At 44.2% G+C, this 19,359-nt stretch overlaps 1 protein-coding gene across 1 annotated transcript in view; it reads right to left on the bottom strand.

The window, feature by feature from the left end:
* Clybl (citramalyl-CoA lyase) overlaps window positions 1-19,359 on the bottom strand; it is a 223,200-nt gene that overhangs the window by 92,314 nt on the left and 111,527 nt on the right. Inside the window, exon 2 of the mRNA XM_021181768.2 lies at window positions 1,338-1,524. Coding sequence (XP_021037427.1) covers window positions 1,338-1,524 — 187 coding nt within the window. The remainder of the gene's footprint in view (window positions 1-1,337; window positions 1,525-19,359) is intronic.

Genomic DNA, 19,359 nt, shown 5'->3' with positions numbered 1-19,359 from the left:
ATAAAGTTAAACAAACTGGGAGGCTAGAGAGATAGCCCAGCACTTAGGGGCTTCTCTTCCAGGGGGTGTAGGTTAGGTTCCCAGCATTCATAAAGTGGGTAAAAACCACCTGTAATTCCAGTTCTAGAGGATCCAATGCCCTCTTCTGGTCTCTGCGGGCACTGCATGCACAGGGTGCACAACGTGCACGCAGACAAAACACATAAAAGATAAAAATAAAGTTTGTCAAAACAATATGAAACCAAAGTGCCTACTGCTCAACCACCAGATAAGCTGCTGTGCCCGGTCTGGTGGTGTGACTCTGTCTCCCAGAGGAATGGCAGAAGGAAGCACAGAGTTGGGAAGCAGAAGGTTTGAAAGGCTGAGATCGGCTTGGATATACAGTTAGATCCTGTCTTACAATTTTTTTTTTAATTAAAAACAATTTTGTTTTAATGAGGAAGGATCAGGAACACTCCATCTACTCCTGTTCACAAACTAGTCAGGCCGTAAGGTCAGAAGTCATAAGCCGCTCTGGGTTCTGTACACAACTCTTTAAGTAAGGAAGGGAAATAATGACTCAGCCACAGCATCTCGGCATCTGACAGCTGGGGCTACACAGAGAAACACTGTCTCAAAACAACAACAACAACAAAAACAGAATAAGAGGAAGAAGGAGGTGGGGGGAGTTCCTTTGCTGTATTCCCCATCCCATGACCCACGCATGTGCAGCAGGTGCTTTCCACATTCACTAACCCCAGAGGTATCTGCCTGACACCCAGAGACAGAGCGCGTGACCCAGACAGCCAATTGGCTGTGGTGCCAGGGGAGCTGGACAAACAGTTGGCTGGGCGGTGGAGGTGGGGGACAGGGAGCTGGGTGTGTGTGGCGGAGGGTATATAGGTACCCATCATGTTTTCTTTAAATGAGTCTGCTTCTGCTTCTTACCTGGCTCCCAGGATCTGTGTCATTGACGCCTTCTCACCCCCTACCCCCTAGGATCATGGGGGGGGGGCGGGGGCTGAGGGCTAGGGCAACAATTTACTTAAGCTAACCAATACCACAGAGCACATTTGATTACCTATTTATACACATACCAATCATAACTATTGAATATCGTGGTTTTAAGATATATTTTGAAGGGATTCGTCCCTTCTTTCAGAGAAGACGCATAACAGCAATAGTTAAAAACCAATGTTTTTGGCTGAAGTAAAAAAAAAAAAATGCTATAAATAAAGAGGACGACGGACAGACAGAAGGCTGAGGTCAACAGACACCTCCAAACTGTGATAAACAAGGCTAGCTCAAAAGCAACAGATGCCAGCCCAGGTTCACTCCATCTGGAAACCACGCCATACCTTTTTGTTTTCTGCAACACCATCCTCGCAGTCCAGCACGGCACAATCTACTTTCAAGGACGGGATCTTCCTTATTTTCTTTTCGTCATTCCCAGGGACATACAGCACTGCTCTCCGGGGGACATACTTGTGATTGGACAACGAGCTGTATCCAGGCTTGCAGACACTGGCCACGAGGGATGCCTTCCTGCAAGGGAAGTGACTAGGGTTAGTCCAAAATGGAATTCTGTATTTATAAATTTGTGACCAAACTCTGCTCTTAGCCATTCATTCCTTTCGGCTTTTAAAAATATTATTATTATTATTATTGGTATTTGGTGGTGGGAAAGGTCCACATGTAGTCTTTGGGGTCCCTTGAAGCTGGTTGTGAGTCACCAGAGCTGATGTCAGTGCTAAACCCAGCCCTCTGCACTTAGGAGCTGGGCCATCTCTCTCATCTTATTTTGGTTTTTTGGTTGTAAGACAGGGTCTCAACATGTAGCCCAGGTTGTACTGGAACTTACAATATAGACCAGGCTGGCTTTGAACTCACAGAGATCTGCCTACCTCTACCTCCAAAGTACTGAGATTAAAGGCACGAGCCACTACAGCCACCTATTTTTGGCTTTTTTGAGATGTTCTTGTTACATACGTACCCCTGACTCATCCCTGTGGCACCCAGGCTGATCACAAACTAAGGGCAAACCCTGGGCAATCTTCACATACTTGACTGCATGTTTTGATTCAAATACTCAGTTTTCAATATCAAAAATAAGAAGTCATACAAAGAAATAGGAAAAATATAGGGCCTTGTATAAGAACAAAAAGCAAATCAGTTAGAGCCACCCGTGAAACTGCCTGACAGAGACTTCAGTACGTGAGGATATCAAAACAACTACCTTGTTTTGGGGTGTTGTGGCTGTGGTGGTGGTGGTGTAGGGTGGGTTTTGGTTTCCATTTTGTTGCTCTTGTTTTGTTTTTCCTTGACAGGGATTTGTTCTAGAGCACTAATGAACCTGGAACTCAAGTGCTTCCTGCCTCACACTTCCATCCCAGAGCTGGGACTGCACTTGCTGTTGTAGCAACAGCCACAGCCTCTTTGTCTACCCTGTGACCATCAGGAAACGTGCAGATCATTCCAAACATCTACACAGCTAAGACGTAACTAAGAAACAGGTATGGTAAACTTAAACTGACACAAAGTAACTACATCCATCTTCCAAGTGTTCCATGAGAAGTCTTTAGTGGATTCCAGAATTTCAGGGCACAGTACAGTGGCTCATGCCTATAACCCCAGTATTCAAGAGGCTGAAGCAGGTGTTACAGGTGTAGCTCAGTGGTTTGAGTGCTTATATAGTATGAACAAAGCCCTAGGTGTATTCCCAACAATTGATCAAGGACATGGGGTAGTTTACAACTACAATCCCACTACCTAGGAGGTGAGGCAGGGGGAATCACTTCAAGATCATCTATGGCTGCATAGGAGGTCAGCCTGGCCTAGAGATTGAAGAAGGTGGGGTGGAAGGTTGGGGGTGGGGGAGAAGAAAAGAGGAAGCAGAAGAAGTGGGTAGCCAAGACTGGGAGATCTTGAGTTTGAGACTAGCCTGGGGCACATAATGAGGCCTAGATCAAAAAACAAAAACAAAAACACAGTAACAAATTAGATTTCAGAGTTCCAAAATGTTTAAACCTACAAGGCTGAACTGATAGATTCTTGTAATTACAGCATTGGTGGGACAGACACTGGGGACTTGCTGGCCTGGCAGTCTAACTAAATAGTGTTCCAGGTTAAGTGAGAGCACCCAAGAAGACACCAGACTTTGACCTTGGCTCAACCCATACCCCCTTACACAAGGTCCACCTCTTAGAACTAGGGTAGTAGTGTGATTTTCAACAAGACTTTCTAGGAGACGGTAAAGAAAGGGAAGGAAAGTAGGAAGTTGTTGGTAGGGTTCAAACTTGTGGCCAAAAAATGGATAAATCCTGGAGATTATACTGGCAATACATCTTGTACTTCCAATTTATTTATTTATTTTGGTTTTTCGAGACAGGGTTTCTCTGTGTAGTCCAGGCTGTCCTGGGATGAAAGGCGTGGGCCACCATGCTTGGCTGTACTTCCAATTTATTAAGAGAGTAGATTTTAATTATTCTGATCAAATATGCATTAACAATGAGAGGTAACGATGTGCCAGTTAATGGATAAATAATTTCATGATATGCATCAGAACATCAAAATGCTTTCAATAGAAAGTCTTGTAAGCTTTACTTTAACAGAGCTGAAAAATATTTACAAAGATATTTAATATTGCCGGGCATGGTGGTGCACGCCTTTCATCCCAGCACTTGGGAGGCAGAGGCAAGCGGATTTCTGAGTTCAAGGCCAGCCTGGTCTACAAAGTGAGTTCCAGGACAGCCAGGGCTATACAGAGAAACCCTGTCTCGAAAAAAAAAAAAAAAAGAAAGAAAGAAAGAAAGAAAAGAAAAGAAAAGAAAAGGAAAGAAAAGAAAAGAAACAAACAAACAAAAGATATTTAATGTCAAATGAAGAAAGTTTCGATTCTTATCTTAACTCTAAGTCTTTTGCTTATTGTGTGTGTGTGTGTGAGATCCATATGTAAGAGTGTTGGTAGGCCTGTGCATACACAGGTAGAGGCAAAAAAAAACTTGGCAGTCAGTCCTCTCCTTCTCTCTTTATGTAGCTCTGGGGATCAAACTCTGTCCACTAGGCTCACACAACAAGACCCTTTACCCACCGAGCCATCTCTCTGGCCTCCTGTTTGGTATTTTAAATGGAAGATGTAGCATTGTAAATGCAATAGTATCTTCACTTAGTGAAATCTTCAGTGAGAAATGCCTGGAAGTTCCTTGAGATTTGATGGGAGATGGCACTAGAGTGTACATTTAGGAGTTATGACTTCTCTTTCTGCACGATTCCCTTATTTTAAACAACTATCAGAAACAATGTCACTCTACTTTCTTATTTCTTTTATAATTGGCTAAAAAACAAACCTAATGAAAGCATTTCACAGGTTTAGAACAGCAATACTACATGGTGGAAAACATACAGCCAAATGACTTGAAATTGCTGGAATTTGACTGGTTTTAACCTATAAAATACTAGTTTGACCTAGTATTCTGACAGAAGATGGGAAGAGAACCAGACATCAGGATGTAGGGACAACAGCCTTGTTCAGATCTTGGAAACACTGTAGAGGCCTTTACCAAGTACCTTGCCTAGGTCACTGCTGCATGCAAAGGCCCCAGGCTGCAGGACACAAGCAAGGTGAAAAGGTGTCCCCAAAGCCACATGGCCTATCCAGACAGGGATCTCTACAGAATGAGCTCCACAGTGAGAGGCCACTGTATTGGCTGGTTTTGTGTGTCAACTTGACACAAGCTGGAATGATCACAGAGAAAGGAACCTCCCTTGAGGAAATGTGTCCCTCCATGAGATCCAGCAGTAAGGCATTTTCTCAATTAGTAAGCAAGAGAGGAGGGCCCAGACCATTGTGAATGGTGCCATCCCTGGGCTGACAGTCCTGGATTCTGTAAGAAAGCAAGCTGAGCAAGCCAGGGAGAAGCAATCCAGTAAGCAGCATTCCTCCATGACCTCAGTGCCTGCCCTGCGTGAGTTCCTGTCCTGACTTCCTTTGGAGATGAACAGCAATGTCAAAATGTAAGCTGAATAAAGCTCTTTCCTCCCCAACTTGCTTCTTAGTCATGATATTTTGTGCAGGAATACAAACCCTAGGACAGCCACACAGGCTCAAGGCAGGGATACAGTGAGGGTTGAGGAGGCAAGGGCAGGACATATTTGGAATAAAAAGAAGGAATATACCAAGAGACCTTAAATTCAAGTTTCATTGTGGACTCTGAGGTCTCTAGGGGCCTCAGGGCACAGGGGTCCTTGCTCCAACAGAAGGATGGAGGTTTCTGCAAGTCTCTCTTCTCTTTCGGCTACTGCATCCTCTTCCTTCTCTGATCCCTGACTGCTCCCAAATCTGTCCTGAGCTCGAGCTGTGTTCAGCACTGACTGCTGATGTACACAGTAGGTGACAAGATCAAACTTATTTTATCCTACACACTGGGAGTTATTACCTCATCACAGTCAACATGTAAATGTATCCAAACTATATGCAAAGTATGAGGGGGAAAAATGTGGCCGTCTTATGGTGAATTATCTCTACTGAGCGACCCTTTTTAGAGGACACATTTCTGAGGGAGGCTCCTCCTGGCCCGGTTTTCATCCACTTTCTTTCTCATCTAGTTACCTAGGTCCTAGAGGTAGGGGAGGTAGGGGAGTTCTCAACCTAAGAGTCCAATACCTGGGAGCGCTTAAAGGTTTATCAGATGCAGCCGGGGATGGTGGCATGGCTGTAAACCCAGCATAAGGACCAGTAATTCGAGGACATTCTCAGCCAATCTGGGTTACATGAGACCATGTCTTAAAGTAGCAACACAACAAAAAAAATCACTAAACTTAGGTGCTGGGCAAGATGGAGCACACCTTTAATCCCAGACCTTGGGAGGGCAGGCAATCTTGGTGAGTCCCAAAGTAGTCCGGTCTACAGATTGGAGTTCCAGAACAGCCAGAGCTATGTAGTAAGACGCTGTCTCAAAAAGCTAAAACCAAAGCAAACACCACCACACCTTGTCAAACAAACCTCCTTTGGAAGAACTCCAACCCTGCTTCATACCCGCATGTTCTGGAATTCTTTTACAGGCAAAGTAGGTTACAGGCAAAGTCAAGGATCTGCCTTTGTTTGAGTGGAGTTCCCAGAGTTATAGATGAGTGAAGTCCTGAGTTGTCTGTTTCCTGGCTCCTCTGACACTTCTGTGACATCCCTGGTACAGGGTGATACCGGGGCTTCAGGCTTTTCCTAAGGTCCCTTCATGGTTCTAATGTGCAGCTAAGTATTCAGGCAAGGGTGCTAAGTATTCCCACTGTGTATTAGCTCCTGTGATACAAAAGCTTTTGTTTAACAAGTTCCACTGAGCCATGCCTATAATCCCAGCTCTTTTTTTTTTTAAGATTTATTTATTTATTATATGTAAGTACACTGTAGTTGTCTTCAGACACTCCAGAAGAGGGCGTCAGATCTTGTTACAGATGGTTGTGAGCCACCATATGGTTGCTGGGATTTGAACTCCGGACCTTCGGAAGAGCAGTCGGGTGCTTTTACCCACTGAGCCATCTCACCAGCCCTAATCCCAGCTCTTGAGCGGCTTAGGACAGTTCAAGGCCAGCCTAGGCTGTATAGTAGGTTACAGGCAAAACACCGCAGTATAACAAGACCCTGTCTCAAAAAATAAATAAATAAAATATATTTTTTTTAAACTGGGGTGTAGGGAAGCCTGAAGCCCGGGGAGATAGTTCAGCCTGTAGACTGCTTGTTTCTTAATCACAAAAAGTTGTGTTCAAAACCGGGCGTGGTGGTGCACATCTTTAATCCCAGCACTCCGGAGGCAGAAGCAGGCGGATCTCTGAGTTCGAGGCCAGCCTGGTCTACAAAGTGAGTTCCAGGACAGCCAGGGCTATACAGAGAAACCCTGTCTCTGACAGCCAGGGCTATACAGAGAAACCCTGTCTCAAAAACCAAAAAGTTGTGTTCAGCCTCCAGAACCCATGTCAAAATGCCAGGCCTGGAGGTGTACAGTTGTCATCAGGGACAGAAAGATCCCGGAGAATCACTGGCTATCCAGTGTAGAGTACTTGGTCAGCCAACGAGTTGAACAGCATTCCTAAACAGCAAACCAAAAGCTGTCTTCTGGTCTGCGTGCTTATGACACACATGCACATGCAACTCACATACATGCAACACATTTTTTAAAAGCTGGGCAGGTTCCCAGGGGTACAGCACTTGCCTAGGGTGTGCAAGACCCTACTTCAATTCCTAGCACTAGGGATAAGCAAAAAAGCTGAGTCCTTGACCTGGTCTGGCATCAGGCACAGGTATTGAAGAATCTGTGTGTTAAGTGAAAATAATAGCCCATTACTGACTGCATCCTTCCTACTCTCAAAACGACAGCAAAAGTCACTTATTAATTTCCACTTGGCTTCAGCTATTAATAATCAGGTGTCTATGCCAGTATCTATGATTAGGCTTCACTTATGTTCTCACTTTGCTAAGTTCCCGAGTGCCCCTAGAGATTCCTTCCCTAGTTTGAAAAACTGTGTTGGTTACTATGGCGATGGCGCACAGAACAGGGGGTGTTCCGTGGATGGAAGAGCCATATAACAACTATTTGTCTTCCTACAAGCTGCACATAGGTGTGTGGCTTGCCCATAAGAGCTAAGAAAATATTTTTAATGCAAACCCCCATTGAACAAAAGAGCATCTGTTAGGGCCAAAGTAGAGAAGAGTCTTGTATCCAAAGCAGACACGTACAGTACGTGGTTCAAGTTCCATGTGGGTTCACTTCTAATGCATGACCCATGGGCCATGCCTGTCTGCCTTGAGGCCTCTCTGGTGAGCCATGGACCAAGCATGTCCTCTTATCTCCTTGGCAGGAGACCCCCTAGGAAAGGAGTATTTGTAGAGCGAAGAGCAGACATCCTTCTTTACCTGAGGCATGGTCTTACCATGTAGCCCAGGCTGGCCTCAGCGTCATGTGGCTCCTTCGATGTGCTGGATTTACAGGTATGCAGTCCTACACCTGGCTTTGGTAACAGTGGGGTGGTGCCTGAAGTGGTGCTACCTCAGACTACAAGAACACAGGGGGCAAAGCTGGTTCCTAGGAGTGACCCTGATGCCAGGATCTCTGCTTACACAAAATGAGAAAGGGAGGGCTGGTGAGATGGCTCAGTGGGTAAGTGCACCCGACTGCTCTTCCGAAGGTCCAGAGTTCAAATCCCAGCAACCACATGGTGGCTCACAACCATCCGTAACGAGATCTGGCACCCTCTTCTGGAGTGTCTGAAGACAGCTACAGTGTACTTACATATAATAAATAAAATCTTAAAAAAAAAAAAAAAGAAAAAAAAATGAGAAAGGGAACAAATCCCATGCCCAAAGCTCAGCTTACCCTTCACACAGTGGAAGAAGTTACACACGCAGGGATAAATAATGCATGGTCTGCATCTGAGAGGTCCCCAAAGAAGACAAAGCCATACAGACAGATGTGGGCAGCTTAGGGCTTTGATCCCAGCAATCCAGATACTTAGGCAGGAGGATCATCAGTTGAAGGCCAGGCTGGGTTACACATTAAACCATCTCAACACACACACACGCACCACACACCCGCATCACACACACCAAACACCACAGATACCACACATACATACACATACACCACATACCACACACTATACACTCATATCACACATACCACACACCCAGCACATACATACCACACAGATACCACAAACAGCATACACAGCACATATACATATACACACAGCATACACACAGCATACACTACATACACACACATACCACATATATACACACACATACATACACACACCACACTATACACTCATATCACGTACACCATACATACCACACAGACACCACACATACCACACAGACACCACACACAGCACACAAACATACATACATACAGTATATACACACAACATACACTACACACATACACACACACACACACACACACACAGGCAAAAACAAGATCCAGAAAGTTAAAAGGTGATTATTAGAAGGTAAGGGGAAGAAAAGAGTAAACTGTTGATCACAGGATGTGAAGTTGGATTTGGGGAAAAAAAAGCAGAAGTTCAGGAGATGGAGGTGAGTAATGGCAGTAGCTGCACGTTTGAAATACTCAAATCACTGACTATACAAAGAGGAATGAATAAGATGGCTTGTTGTAATGCTCTGTATATTTTACCACAAGGATAAGAAAATAAGAGCTGGAGGGCTGGGGCTGTAACACAGTAATAGAGCCTGGGACTAATATGAGTGAGGCCCTGGTTCAGTCCCCAGCGCTGCCTAACAACAACAAAATAATAACAAAGATGAGCAGGACAGCACAAACCTTCTAGCTATGCGAGTGCCTGAGGTGGGAGCCCAAGAATTTAAGTCCAGCCAGGGGGACACAGCATCTCAGAAAGGACAGTGCTGAATCTGTTTGGCATGGTGCACCCATCTCACACACACACACACACACACACCACACCCAGACACAGAGACACAGGCACACACAGAGACAGGGACACACACAGAGACACACACAGAGATACACACCACACACACAGAGACACACACATGCACAGAGACACAGACACACACAGACACACATACACAGACACAAATACACAGACACACATGGAGACACACACAGAGAGACACACACACATGCACAGAGACACACACACACAGACACACACCATATACACACAGACACACACAGAGACATGCACACAGACACAGAGACCCAGACACAAACACAGATACACACACACACACAGACACACAGAGACACACACAGAGACATAGACATCACACACACACATACGCACATGCACACACACATGCAGGGTTACTGATCTTCAGAATCAGGATCAGGCATACAGAATGTAAGAACAACCTGCCACAAACCTTTCTTAAGTAAGGACTGTTGACTGCACAAACATGGATGGCCACCATTCAGAAGCACTTCACTGCCACCCAGTGAGTCTACCATGTGTGGCCACCCAATTCTAGCTGTCCAGGTGAAAGTGTGGATTGGGAAAAGTAGCAAGTTCTCCAACAGGGAAAGCCCCAGACGATTGCACTGGTCATGAGCAGATTCCACTTGGAGACACAGGCTTGCACTGGTTGTGAGCTGATCCCACTTGGAGACACAGGCTTGCACTGGCTGTGAGCTGATCCCACTTGGAGACACAGGCTTGCACTGGCTGTGAGCTGATCCCACTTGGAGACACAGGCTTGCACTGGCTGTGAGCTGATCCCACTTGGAGACACAGGCTTGCACTGGTCATGAGCGGATCCCACTTGGAGATAGATGCTTGCTTCCATCCTGTCTCTATCGATTAGTACAGCATTTCCAGAGTGGCTCAAGTTCAGGGCACTGGTATCCCTGGGGACAAAGAGGAACATTTGCCCAAAAGCAAGGGAAACCAACCAGTCCAATGTAAGGAGGCTGATGAAGTCAAGGATGCTTGAGAGTAGGGGAGGAAGAGAAGAAAAAGGATGAGGAAGAGTAAAGATGGAGGTAGAGGGGATGTACGCTGGGCTGATGGGAAAGTACAAATTAGGAAGGAAACAGGAAGGAGAAGTGGGGGTAGGTAGAAGGATAAGTGTGCATGCACATGTGTGTGTGTGTGTGTGTGTGTGCATGTCTGTGTCTGTGTGTGTATCTGTCTGTGTGACTGTGTGAGTGCATGTCTGTATCTCTATGTGTCCATGAGTGTCTGTGTGTGTGCATGTGTGTGTATGATGGGTACTGACAAGAAAGCATGTGCCTGTTAGAGGTTATTCTCCTTAATCCTACACTTTCTTGATCTTCTTCAGAGGAGCAGAAGTTCTGTGGGAAACTGAAGGGAAAGAAACCTCCTACTGTCAGCATCTATCTAAAATCCCAGCACTTGGGAGTCAGTGGCAGGCAGATCTCTGTGAGTTTGAGACCAGCCTGGTCTACATGATGGAGAGGTCCACTCAACCAGGGTTACATAGCCAGACTCTGTCTCAATAAAGAAGGAAGGGAGCCTTGTATCTTCCCAGCCACATGAAGAACACAATACAGTTAGAGGGTTGTGTTTTGTTTTGTTTTTGTTTTTTGTTTTTTTTTTCTTTCTGGGGCTCTTAAAAATACAACGGGCTCAAAAGGAGCTCCCAACGCCCCCCCCCAGACATTCCTGCTTCTGCCTCCCCAAGCTGAGATTGACAGCATGCCCTCCCATGAGCAGAAGCAGAATGCTATACCTCAACAGTTCATTGTTAGCGCTCCCTAGAGTGTGGTCCAGGAGGGTTTCCCTGGACTCTTGTCTCAGAGACTAAATGATAACCCATTGCAGGGAACTGAGGCACAGCACAACAGTAAGATCAAAGGGCCTGGTCAATTATCATGAAAAACCTAAGGGATTTGCCAGCCAGGCTTCACTTTGTGTCAGTAGAGACCATTCACAGTTTTGGTCCTTGGTACTCCCTGTATCACCAAAAAAGGGGAAGATTCCCATAAGTCAACCAAGACAACCATCAGAACAGATCTAGCTCAACTGTCCAATGTTCCAATTCCCAAGATCTCACTCTAAAGCCGAGTACAGAAAAGACAATATTTAGTAATAAATATATCAAAAACAGCCCCGTGGAGAGTATCAGAAACAGCATTCCCATAGCAACCAACCTATCCACTAACCTGTAGCTCCACAGCCTGAGGCAGGGGAATCACTTGAGCCTGGAGTCTAAGAGTTCAAGGCCAGCTGGGCAATGCAGTGAAATTCTTTCAAAAGCACAAATTGTAAAGGTGTTTGCTGCCAAGCCTAAGGACTTACATCCCATCCCTGGACCTTACGATTTGAGAGAATCAATTCCATCAAACCCCTCTGACTTGTACGCGCATGCCGCAGCATGCACACACACAATCATCCATGTGTAACCAAATAATTAAACAAGCTGAGTGAAATGAACACAAGTGCAAGCGGCACACACTTGCAATCCCAGTATTTGGGAGACGCACAGTGAATTCCAGGCCAGCTAGAGGCACATAAGAGATTCTGTCTCAAACCAACCAACCAACCAAGACAAAGCCACTAACAAATAGTAGCATCTCCACTACAAAACTGAAGTGGTTCAAATCGTATGATGTAAGATATGATATATAAGCAATGTGTAAAGTAAAGAGAAAATCGAAAATCAAACATTTTAAATAAAAATAAATGTCCACTAAGTTCTTCCCACGTACGAGACTCTATTAGCACTGGGTGTTTCCATGGTAAAAGGAACAGTTGAAGCAAAGATGATGCTTCGTGGGTCGTTCAGAACTTTAGTAGTAATTAAGCAGATTTGAACTAGAAAAGTCTGTCTTTAAACTCGTTCAAGGTCAGAAAGGACAACTGTAGACCTAATGGATGCAGCAGACGATTCCTGATTGTTTTTATCTCACGTAGCTCAGGCTAGCCTCAGTAGGTAGCCAGATGGTGACCTTGAGCTTCTGATTCCCCTGCCTCCACCTTCCAAGCACAACATCAGAGTGTGCTACAATGCCCTACTTATTCAGTGTGACGGATGGAACCCAGGTCTTCATGAATACTGAGCAAGCACTCCACCAACTAAGCTACGGCAGCCCGGACAGATCCTGTTACAGTTTTCTAAAGTTCAAAGGCTGCTACATACGTCAAATTAATATGCCTCCCTTGGACTGGATTCTTTGATAGAGAGAAATAATCAAGGCAGAATCTTTTTTCACTCCGGGGGAAAAAAATGGTCCTGCAACTTTGAAAAAATGGTTCTTCCACCTTTTTTTTTTTTTTTAAATAAATAACTGTCATGAAACCGATCTTGATTAGTGGAATCTCTTGTTTCTTTCCAGATTGTTCAAAAATTCCTTTCAAGTGTCAATCTCAATGAAAATGAGGCCAATATGTTACATAGTTTTGAATTTTGATATCTTTGCTGGCCACAGTCCCTAAACTATTCTGGTCTGTAGACATTTGTGAGCATATAATATTGCATGCGATCTCTCACTCTCGTTTGTTTTCTTTCTTTCTTCTCTCTCTCTCTTTCTCTCTCTCTCTGAATAATTTCTTAAGGAAGAAACACAGCCTGGGTCTAATTGCCAGTCCTACACACCACACACACAAAAGCTGTGAATGCAAGCTGCGATCTTGAATCCTGCACTGCAGCTTTGATTGTGTGGAACCCACAATAAGATTAAGACTGTTTCCTTCTTCATAATTATTTAGAGCTAGCATGATGAAAATCAAGATGGAGCAGGGAGTCTCTTCCTAACATAGATGGGACTTTCGGTTTTGTTTTCAATGTTTAATGGACTAAAGAAACTAACTCTTTCCAGCTCCATCTAGGGAAAGGCTTCCTGGAAACTGCTTTAAATTTAAGGACAGTTAAGAGAGACAGAGAGACAGAAAGACACACAGAGGAGGACAGAGAGACAGAGACAGAGACAGACAGTGTGTGTGTATGTTTATAATATGATAGTGCATTTTACAAAGTTATCATCTACCTTGTCTAATAGTGGTACTGACTGATCTTCCTTTGGAGTAGCTAATGATAGGCTAAGAGGAAGTTACCTCAGAAGTATTGTTGGGTGACAAGGCTAGGCCCTTGTTGGAAAGACTTTGCTGTTTTTTGTTTGTTTGTTTGTTTGTTTGTTTTTTCTTTTCCTTTCAGAGAGAGCTCTCTGTAGCTCAGGGTGGCCTCAAACTCATTATATAATTGACGATAACCTTGCATGCCTCATCCTCCTGTGCCAACAGCCCAGTGCTGGCATCATAGGTATGTGCTACCATTCCTGACTTTATTGGGAATGAATCACAGGCCTTTCTGCATATGAGGCAAGCATTCTACCAACTGAGCTATGTTCCCAGGCCCTGTTGCTGGTTCTTGTGGCACCAAAGATGCCTCTTCCAGTACTGTAGAAACTCAAGCATAATACAAAGAGAAAACTGAGGGCTACCAACAAGACAGCATGGAATATCTATTGTAGGATACACTGTTTTCCACTTCTGCCTGCCTAACAAAGTTCCCAAGTCCTCTGGGAATTCCTTGTCCCATTTTCCATCCATTTTTCTCTCTTCTTCACTTCTTCAATGTTTCTCATCTCTCTCTCTCTCTCTCTCTCTCTCTCTCTCTCTCTCTCTCTGTAACAAGACTGTCAAGGTAGAGGGGCTCCAATGACCAACTATCTCTCCAAATGGACCCTACTTTTATCAAAGATGCCTGTGATAAAGCTCCATCTGGCACAGATGGATCCATAGTCTAATCCCCCAGCCATTAGGAACCCTGCAGAATGCTAACCTTCATGAACAACTAACTCATTCCCAGCTAGTTTGCATCAGATCTCTGGAACCCTACTAGAAATTTCAACTCCCAAAGGACCTGGTGAATTTGCCTGCCCTTCTATGGTATTATTTGCAAACTAGGCAAGGATCTGGGAGCTGCGATCCCAGCACTAAGGAATTTCAAAGCCAGCCTAAACCCATGTCTCCAGCAGTCAAACATGCAAACTAGCAAACTTTCACGTGGTCTTCCCTGGTATCTGACCTTCTAAAGAAAGCAAAGCAAAGAAACACAACCAAACACTCAACTTAAGCAGATTCTTAGCAAAACCAACAGACTTCCATAATAGCCTAAAGGGCCAGGAAAGTGGAAAGCATATTCAATTACAAAATATCAACATTTGCACAGTAGTTCCCACTAATTAAGAAAGAAAGATAGACATTGTTTGTTATAAACACCACCAGGTCTCGCTCAGACCCAAGAGCTCACCGCAGAGCAACACCAAGCAAGCCCTCGGATCAGAACAGCTTCGCAAAGGGGGTCATCACTACAGCTGAGAGCATGCGTTTTGTCACACGGGCTCTTAATCCTCGTCATGGCCCCTACATTTTAATCATTTGTTCTGATCGTCTTCCTCAAACAATTAGTGCTAATGAATGGCCAGGATACCTTGGATCATATATGTCTAATTGCAGTCAAGAGCCCCTCTTGTCTGCATGTACATTTCAATTTACCTCTGGGGATAATGTTTGTTAATTGTGTTTCTTTATGCGGCAAGGGAAGAGAAAGGCTTCTCGGGCAAAAAGGATCTGAGAGTTTCCCTCTTCCCCTTTGTTCCCACAAGAAGCTAAGCCACTTGGAGAGGCACTTAATCCCATCATCCGTGGTTACAATTGCCTTGCGGCATCAATCAGAACCAACCTGAAGGAAAATGATGCAGCTATATTGTGTAATTAAAAGCAATTCAGGTAGTTATTACTGGGCCTTTACAGGTCCAGATACTTAAAATGGCCCTGCAGGGATCTGAAACACCCAAGTGTTTTAAATTTGGTCAGAAACATTTCTCCCCAGAAGAGGAAAAATATGCAAAGGAAAGGAAAAAAAAGAAAGAAAGAAAGAAAGAAAGAAAGAAAGAAAGAAAGAAAGAAAGAAAGAAAGGGGGAGGGGGTGAAAAAAGATCAAAATCAAAACAAAAAGCCCAGTAGCTTCTTCTATGGTGAACTAACTAAAAAGCAAAAGAGGAGAAGAAATTAAAGAAAAAAATACCCACGACTCCCAGCTACAAAATGAAATAAACCAGACAGGAAAGGAAAGGGAGAGGGGGGGAATTGCCATTTCACAAGTAGCCCCTGTCTGCATTCAACTTTTGCACTTAAGAAATATGTAATGATAACAATGGGGTCGCTGCAACAGGAACAAATCTTATGGGCTTGTTAATATGGAAGTGGGAACTTCCTCAAAAGTCTAGTTTATTAAAGAAGATACAAAGTTTCTGGTTTGTCCATGCCCACTAACAAAAGCAAGATGTTAACCAATACTTTTTTTTTTTCCTTAACTTAGTATAGATTTCCAAAATGACTCAGGTTATTTTAAAAAATAAATTTAAGTGCCTAATCATTTGGATTTCTTACTTGAATTTTATTTATTTATTTATTTTAACAAATAAGAGTCACTGTGTTGACAGAGATGGCATGGTGTAATAATTCTCTGGCTTTAATGCTTGGCTACAGTATAAGATAAAATGTAACTCAACAGATGTAAGACAAGGTATTGAAACAACTGTGTCTGTGTTTCAACAATTTCCTATTTTAAATTTCAAAAATGGGGGGGGGAGTCAGAGAAAAATGCTAAGCAAGCGCCTTTATGGACTGCTGGAAAGGCGGGATTTTTTTTAGAAAGTCACAACAGCGACCTAGCAATCTCTCTCTTTCTCTCTCTCTCTCTCTGTCTGTCTGTCTGTCAGAAGGCATCCTAGAAGCAGCTGGCTATGTGACACTGTGCTCCATATCACTAGCATCTGAGTCCTGAGCTTCACACACATCCTGAGGTACAAATTAGTCGATACTATAATTACAGCCTGAAATCTACTGTGTGTGAACAGGTGAGGCCCCACTGTCAACGGCACATCCAAACCAAAACATGACTGTCAAGGAAAATCCCCAACAACACTCCCTATCAACACAGAATCACCCTTGACGTCCATGTAAGTTTTCCAGCAATTTAAGTCAGTACAAATGCTGCCAACTAAAGAACTTGAACGTATACCCTCGAATGCTTCAACACAGGCTGGGCATGGCGGCGGCACACGCCTTTGATCCCAGGGCCATGCAGGCAGAGGCAGGTGAATCTCTGTGAGCTCCAGACCAGCATGGTCTACATAGTAAGTTCCAAGTCAGGCATGGCTACGGAGTGAGGACCATGTCTTGAAAGGAAAACTGATAAGTGGATATTAGCCCAGAAACATAGAATACCCAAGATACAATTTGCAAAACACAAGAAAATCAAGAAGAGGGAAGACAAACAGGTGGATACTTCATTCCTCCTTAGAATAGGGAACAAAATACCCATGAAAAGAGTTACAAAGTTTGGAGCTAAGAAGAAAGGATGGACTACCCAGAAACTACCCCACCCGGGGATCCATCCCATAATCAGCCACCAAACCCAGACACTATTGCATATGCCAGCAAGATTTTGCTGGAGGGACCCATATATTGCTGTCTCGTATGAGGCTATGCCAGTGCCTGGCAAATACAGAAGTGGATTCTCACAGTCATCTATTGGATGGAACACAGGGCCCCCAATGGAGAAGCAAGAGAAAGCACCCAAAGAGCTGAAGGGGTCTGCAACCCTATAGGTGGAACAACAATATGAACTAACCAGTACCCCCAGAGCTCGTGTCTCTAGCTGCATATGTAGCAGAAGATGGCCTAGTCGGCCATCATTGGGAAGAGAAGCCCCTTGGTCTTGCAAACTTTATATGCCCCAGTACAGAGGAATGCCAAGGCCAAGAAGTGGGAGTGGGTGGGTAGGAGGGGGGGGGGAAGTATAGGGGACTTTCAGTATAGCATTTGAAATGTAAATGAAGAAAATATCTAATTAAAAAAAGAATTAAAAAAAAAAGGAAAACAAGTTTAGCAACTGATGTAAATGGTAGAACGGGCTGTCTCTATCTTCCTTCATTATCTGCTTGCTCTGCTTTCGTCTGACTAGATGATAACCACACTGTTAGAGATTCCTCATCTGCCTGGTTCTCTGCTGACAGCTAAGCATTTCCTATACCCTTAAGCCTATTGGTTAGTCAACGTTGGCCAGCCTTCAGGTATCCTCTGGATCCTGGACAGTTGTTTGTTTTTATTGCCCTTATGTTCAAGCAGGCTGGTGAGTGACACACTTGCAGGTACTAGGCAGAGACGGCAGATCAGAGGGAGCCCTGGTGGTCTGTCTGTCTCTCTCCCTTTCCACACTTCTGGGTAAATCACCCCGTGAGTAACAGCAACAGACACTTCGTAGCCGTCGTAGGACCTGTTTCATAACCTACATTTTACCCCTAGTTACTTTTGGGTGAAGAGCTGTAGGTATTTTTTCCTTAGAAAAAGAACGAACTTTTAAGAAGACATTTTAGGAATAGTTAAAACTGAGCAGGAAACACGCATTGATGATGAATCTGTCACAGTGACCTTGACCACCATTCCCACCCTTAACAGAATCCCATCCCATTCCCTTGCCACCCCAGGGCTCTGTACCACCCTTAGTCCCCGATGCTCTTCCTGGAATCAATCCCTCAGGGAAAGTGCCCACTACAGGCTACCAGTAACAGTCGCATGACTGGGACCCTCAGTTCCTGCCATCGACCCAGCTGTGTGCATGCTGCTTAAATACTCTCAGATCAAGCTGGAGAGCCAGGATATGAAAATTCAGCTCTAATTCCTGTGATTACAATCTGTCCCAATCAGCTAACACTTCCACAGACAGCCTACAGGCAACCTGTCTATAAATAAATAGATAGATAAATAAATAAATAAATAAATAAATAAAAGTTTTCCAAGTCAGACACAAAACATACAGAAAAGTTCCTCGTGGACTTAATTCTTTTAAAACATCATTCATTCTATAATAACTTTTCCACCACCACCACCCCCTTTTTTTTTGTTTTGTTTTGTTTTTCGAGACAGGGTTTCTCTGTGTAGCCCTGGCTGTCCTGGAACTCACTTTGTAGACCAGGCTGGCCTCGAACTCAGAAATCCACCTGCCTCTGCCTCCTGAGTGCTGGGATTAAAGGTGAGCACTACCACGCCCGGCTTTTGTCACCCCTTAATACTGAATTTAAGTATTAAAAATAGAAGTAACCCTATACTGTGAGATTTTTAAGCTGGTGTTCTGGTATAGTACTTGCCAGAACTGCCCCCACACTCCCCAAAAAAGGTTTTAAGCTGGACACGATGATATACGCCTATCCTCCCAACACACCAGAGACTGAGTTCAGAGCTAAGCTGGGTTACACAACAAGACCCTGTCTCAAAATGTAAGAGAGAAACTTAAAAAAAAAAAAAAAAGAAAGTTAAAAAACAGCTCTTAGCCGGGCGTGGTGGCACACGCCTTTAATCCCAGCACTCGGGAGGCAGAGGCAGGCGGATTTCTGAGTTCGAGGCCAGCCTGGTCTACAAAGTGAGTGCCAGGACAGCCAGGGCTACACAGAGAAACCCTGTCTCGAAAAACCAAAAAACAGCTCTTGCTCCCTTGTTCTCTTCCCCTCTGTCCCTTCTCTCCCCATTCCTCTTCCCCTCTCTCACCATGTGTTCATGGCCAGCCTCTACTCCTTTATTCTCTCTCTCTCTCTCTCTCTCCCTTTTTCAGTCTCTACTACCCCCTCAACTCCCTTCCCTATGCCTTAAATAAACTCTATTCTATACTATTAAAAAAAAAAAGTAAAAACGATTCTGTGAACAATGTTTCTCTTAAATGAAATCTAAGCATAAATGTGATACATATATATATATATATATATATATATATATATATACACACACACACACATAGGTCAAAGGACAATTCTCAAAAGTTGGTTTCCTCCTTCCAGCATGATAAGTCCCAGGGATTTGAACCCATGTTCATCAGGCTTGGCAACA

This window comes from Mus caroli, unplaced genomic scaffold (assembly GCF_978045245.1).
Source record: "Mus caroli unplaced genomic scaffold, Mus_caroli_1 scaffold_12, whole genome shotgun sequence".
Classification (NCBI taxonomy): domain Eukaryota; kingdom Metazoa; phylum Chordata; class Mammalia; order Rodentia; family Muridae; genus Mus; species Mus caroli.
The sequence above is the reverse complement of the archived record's forward strand: the minus strand, read 5'-3'. Positions and strand labels throughout refer to the sequence as shown.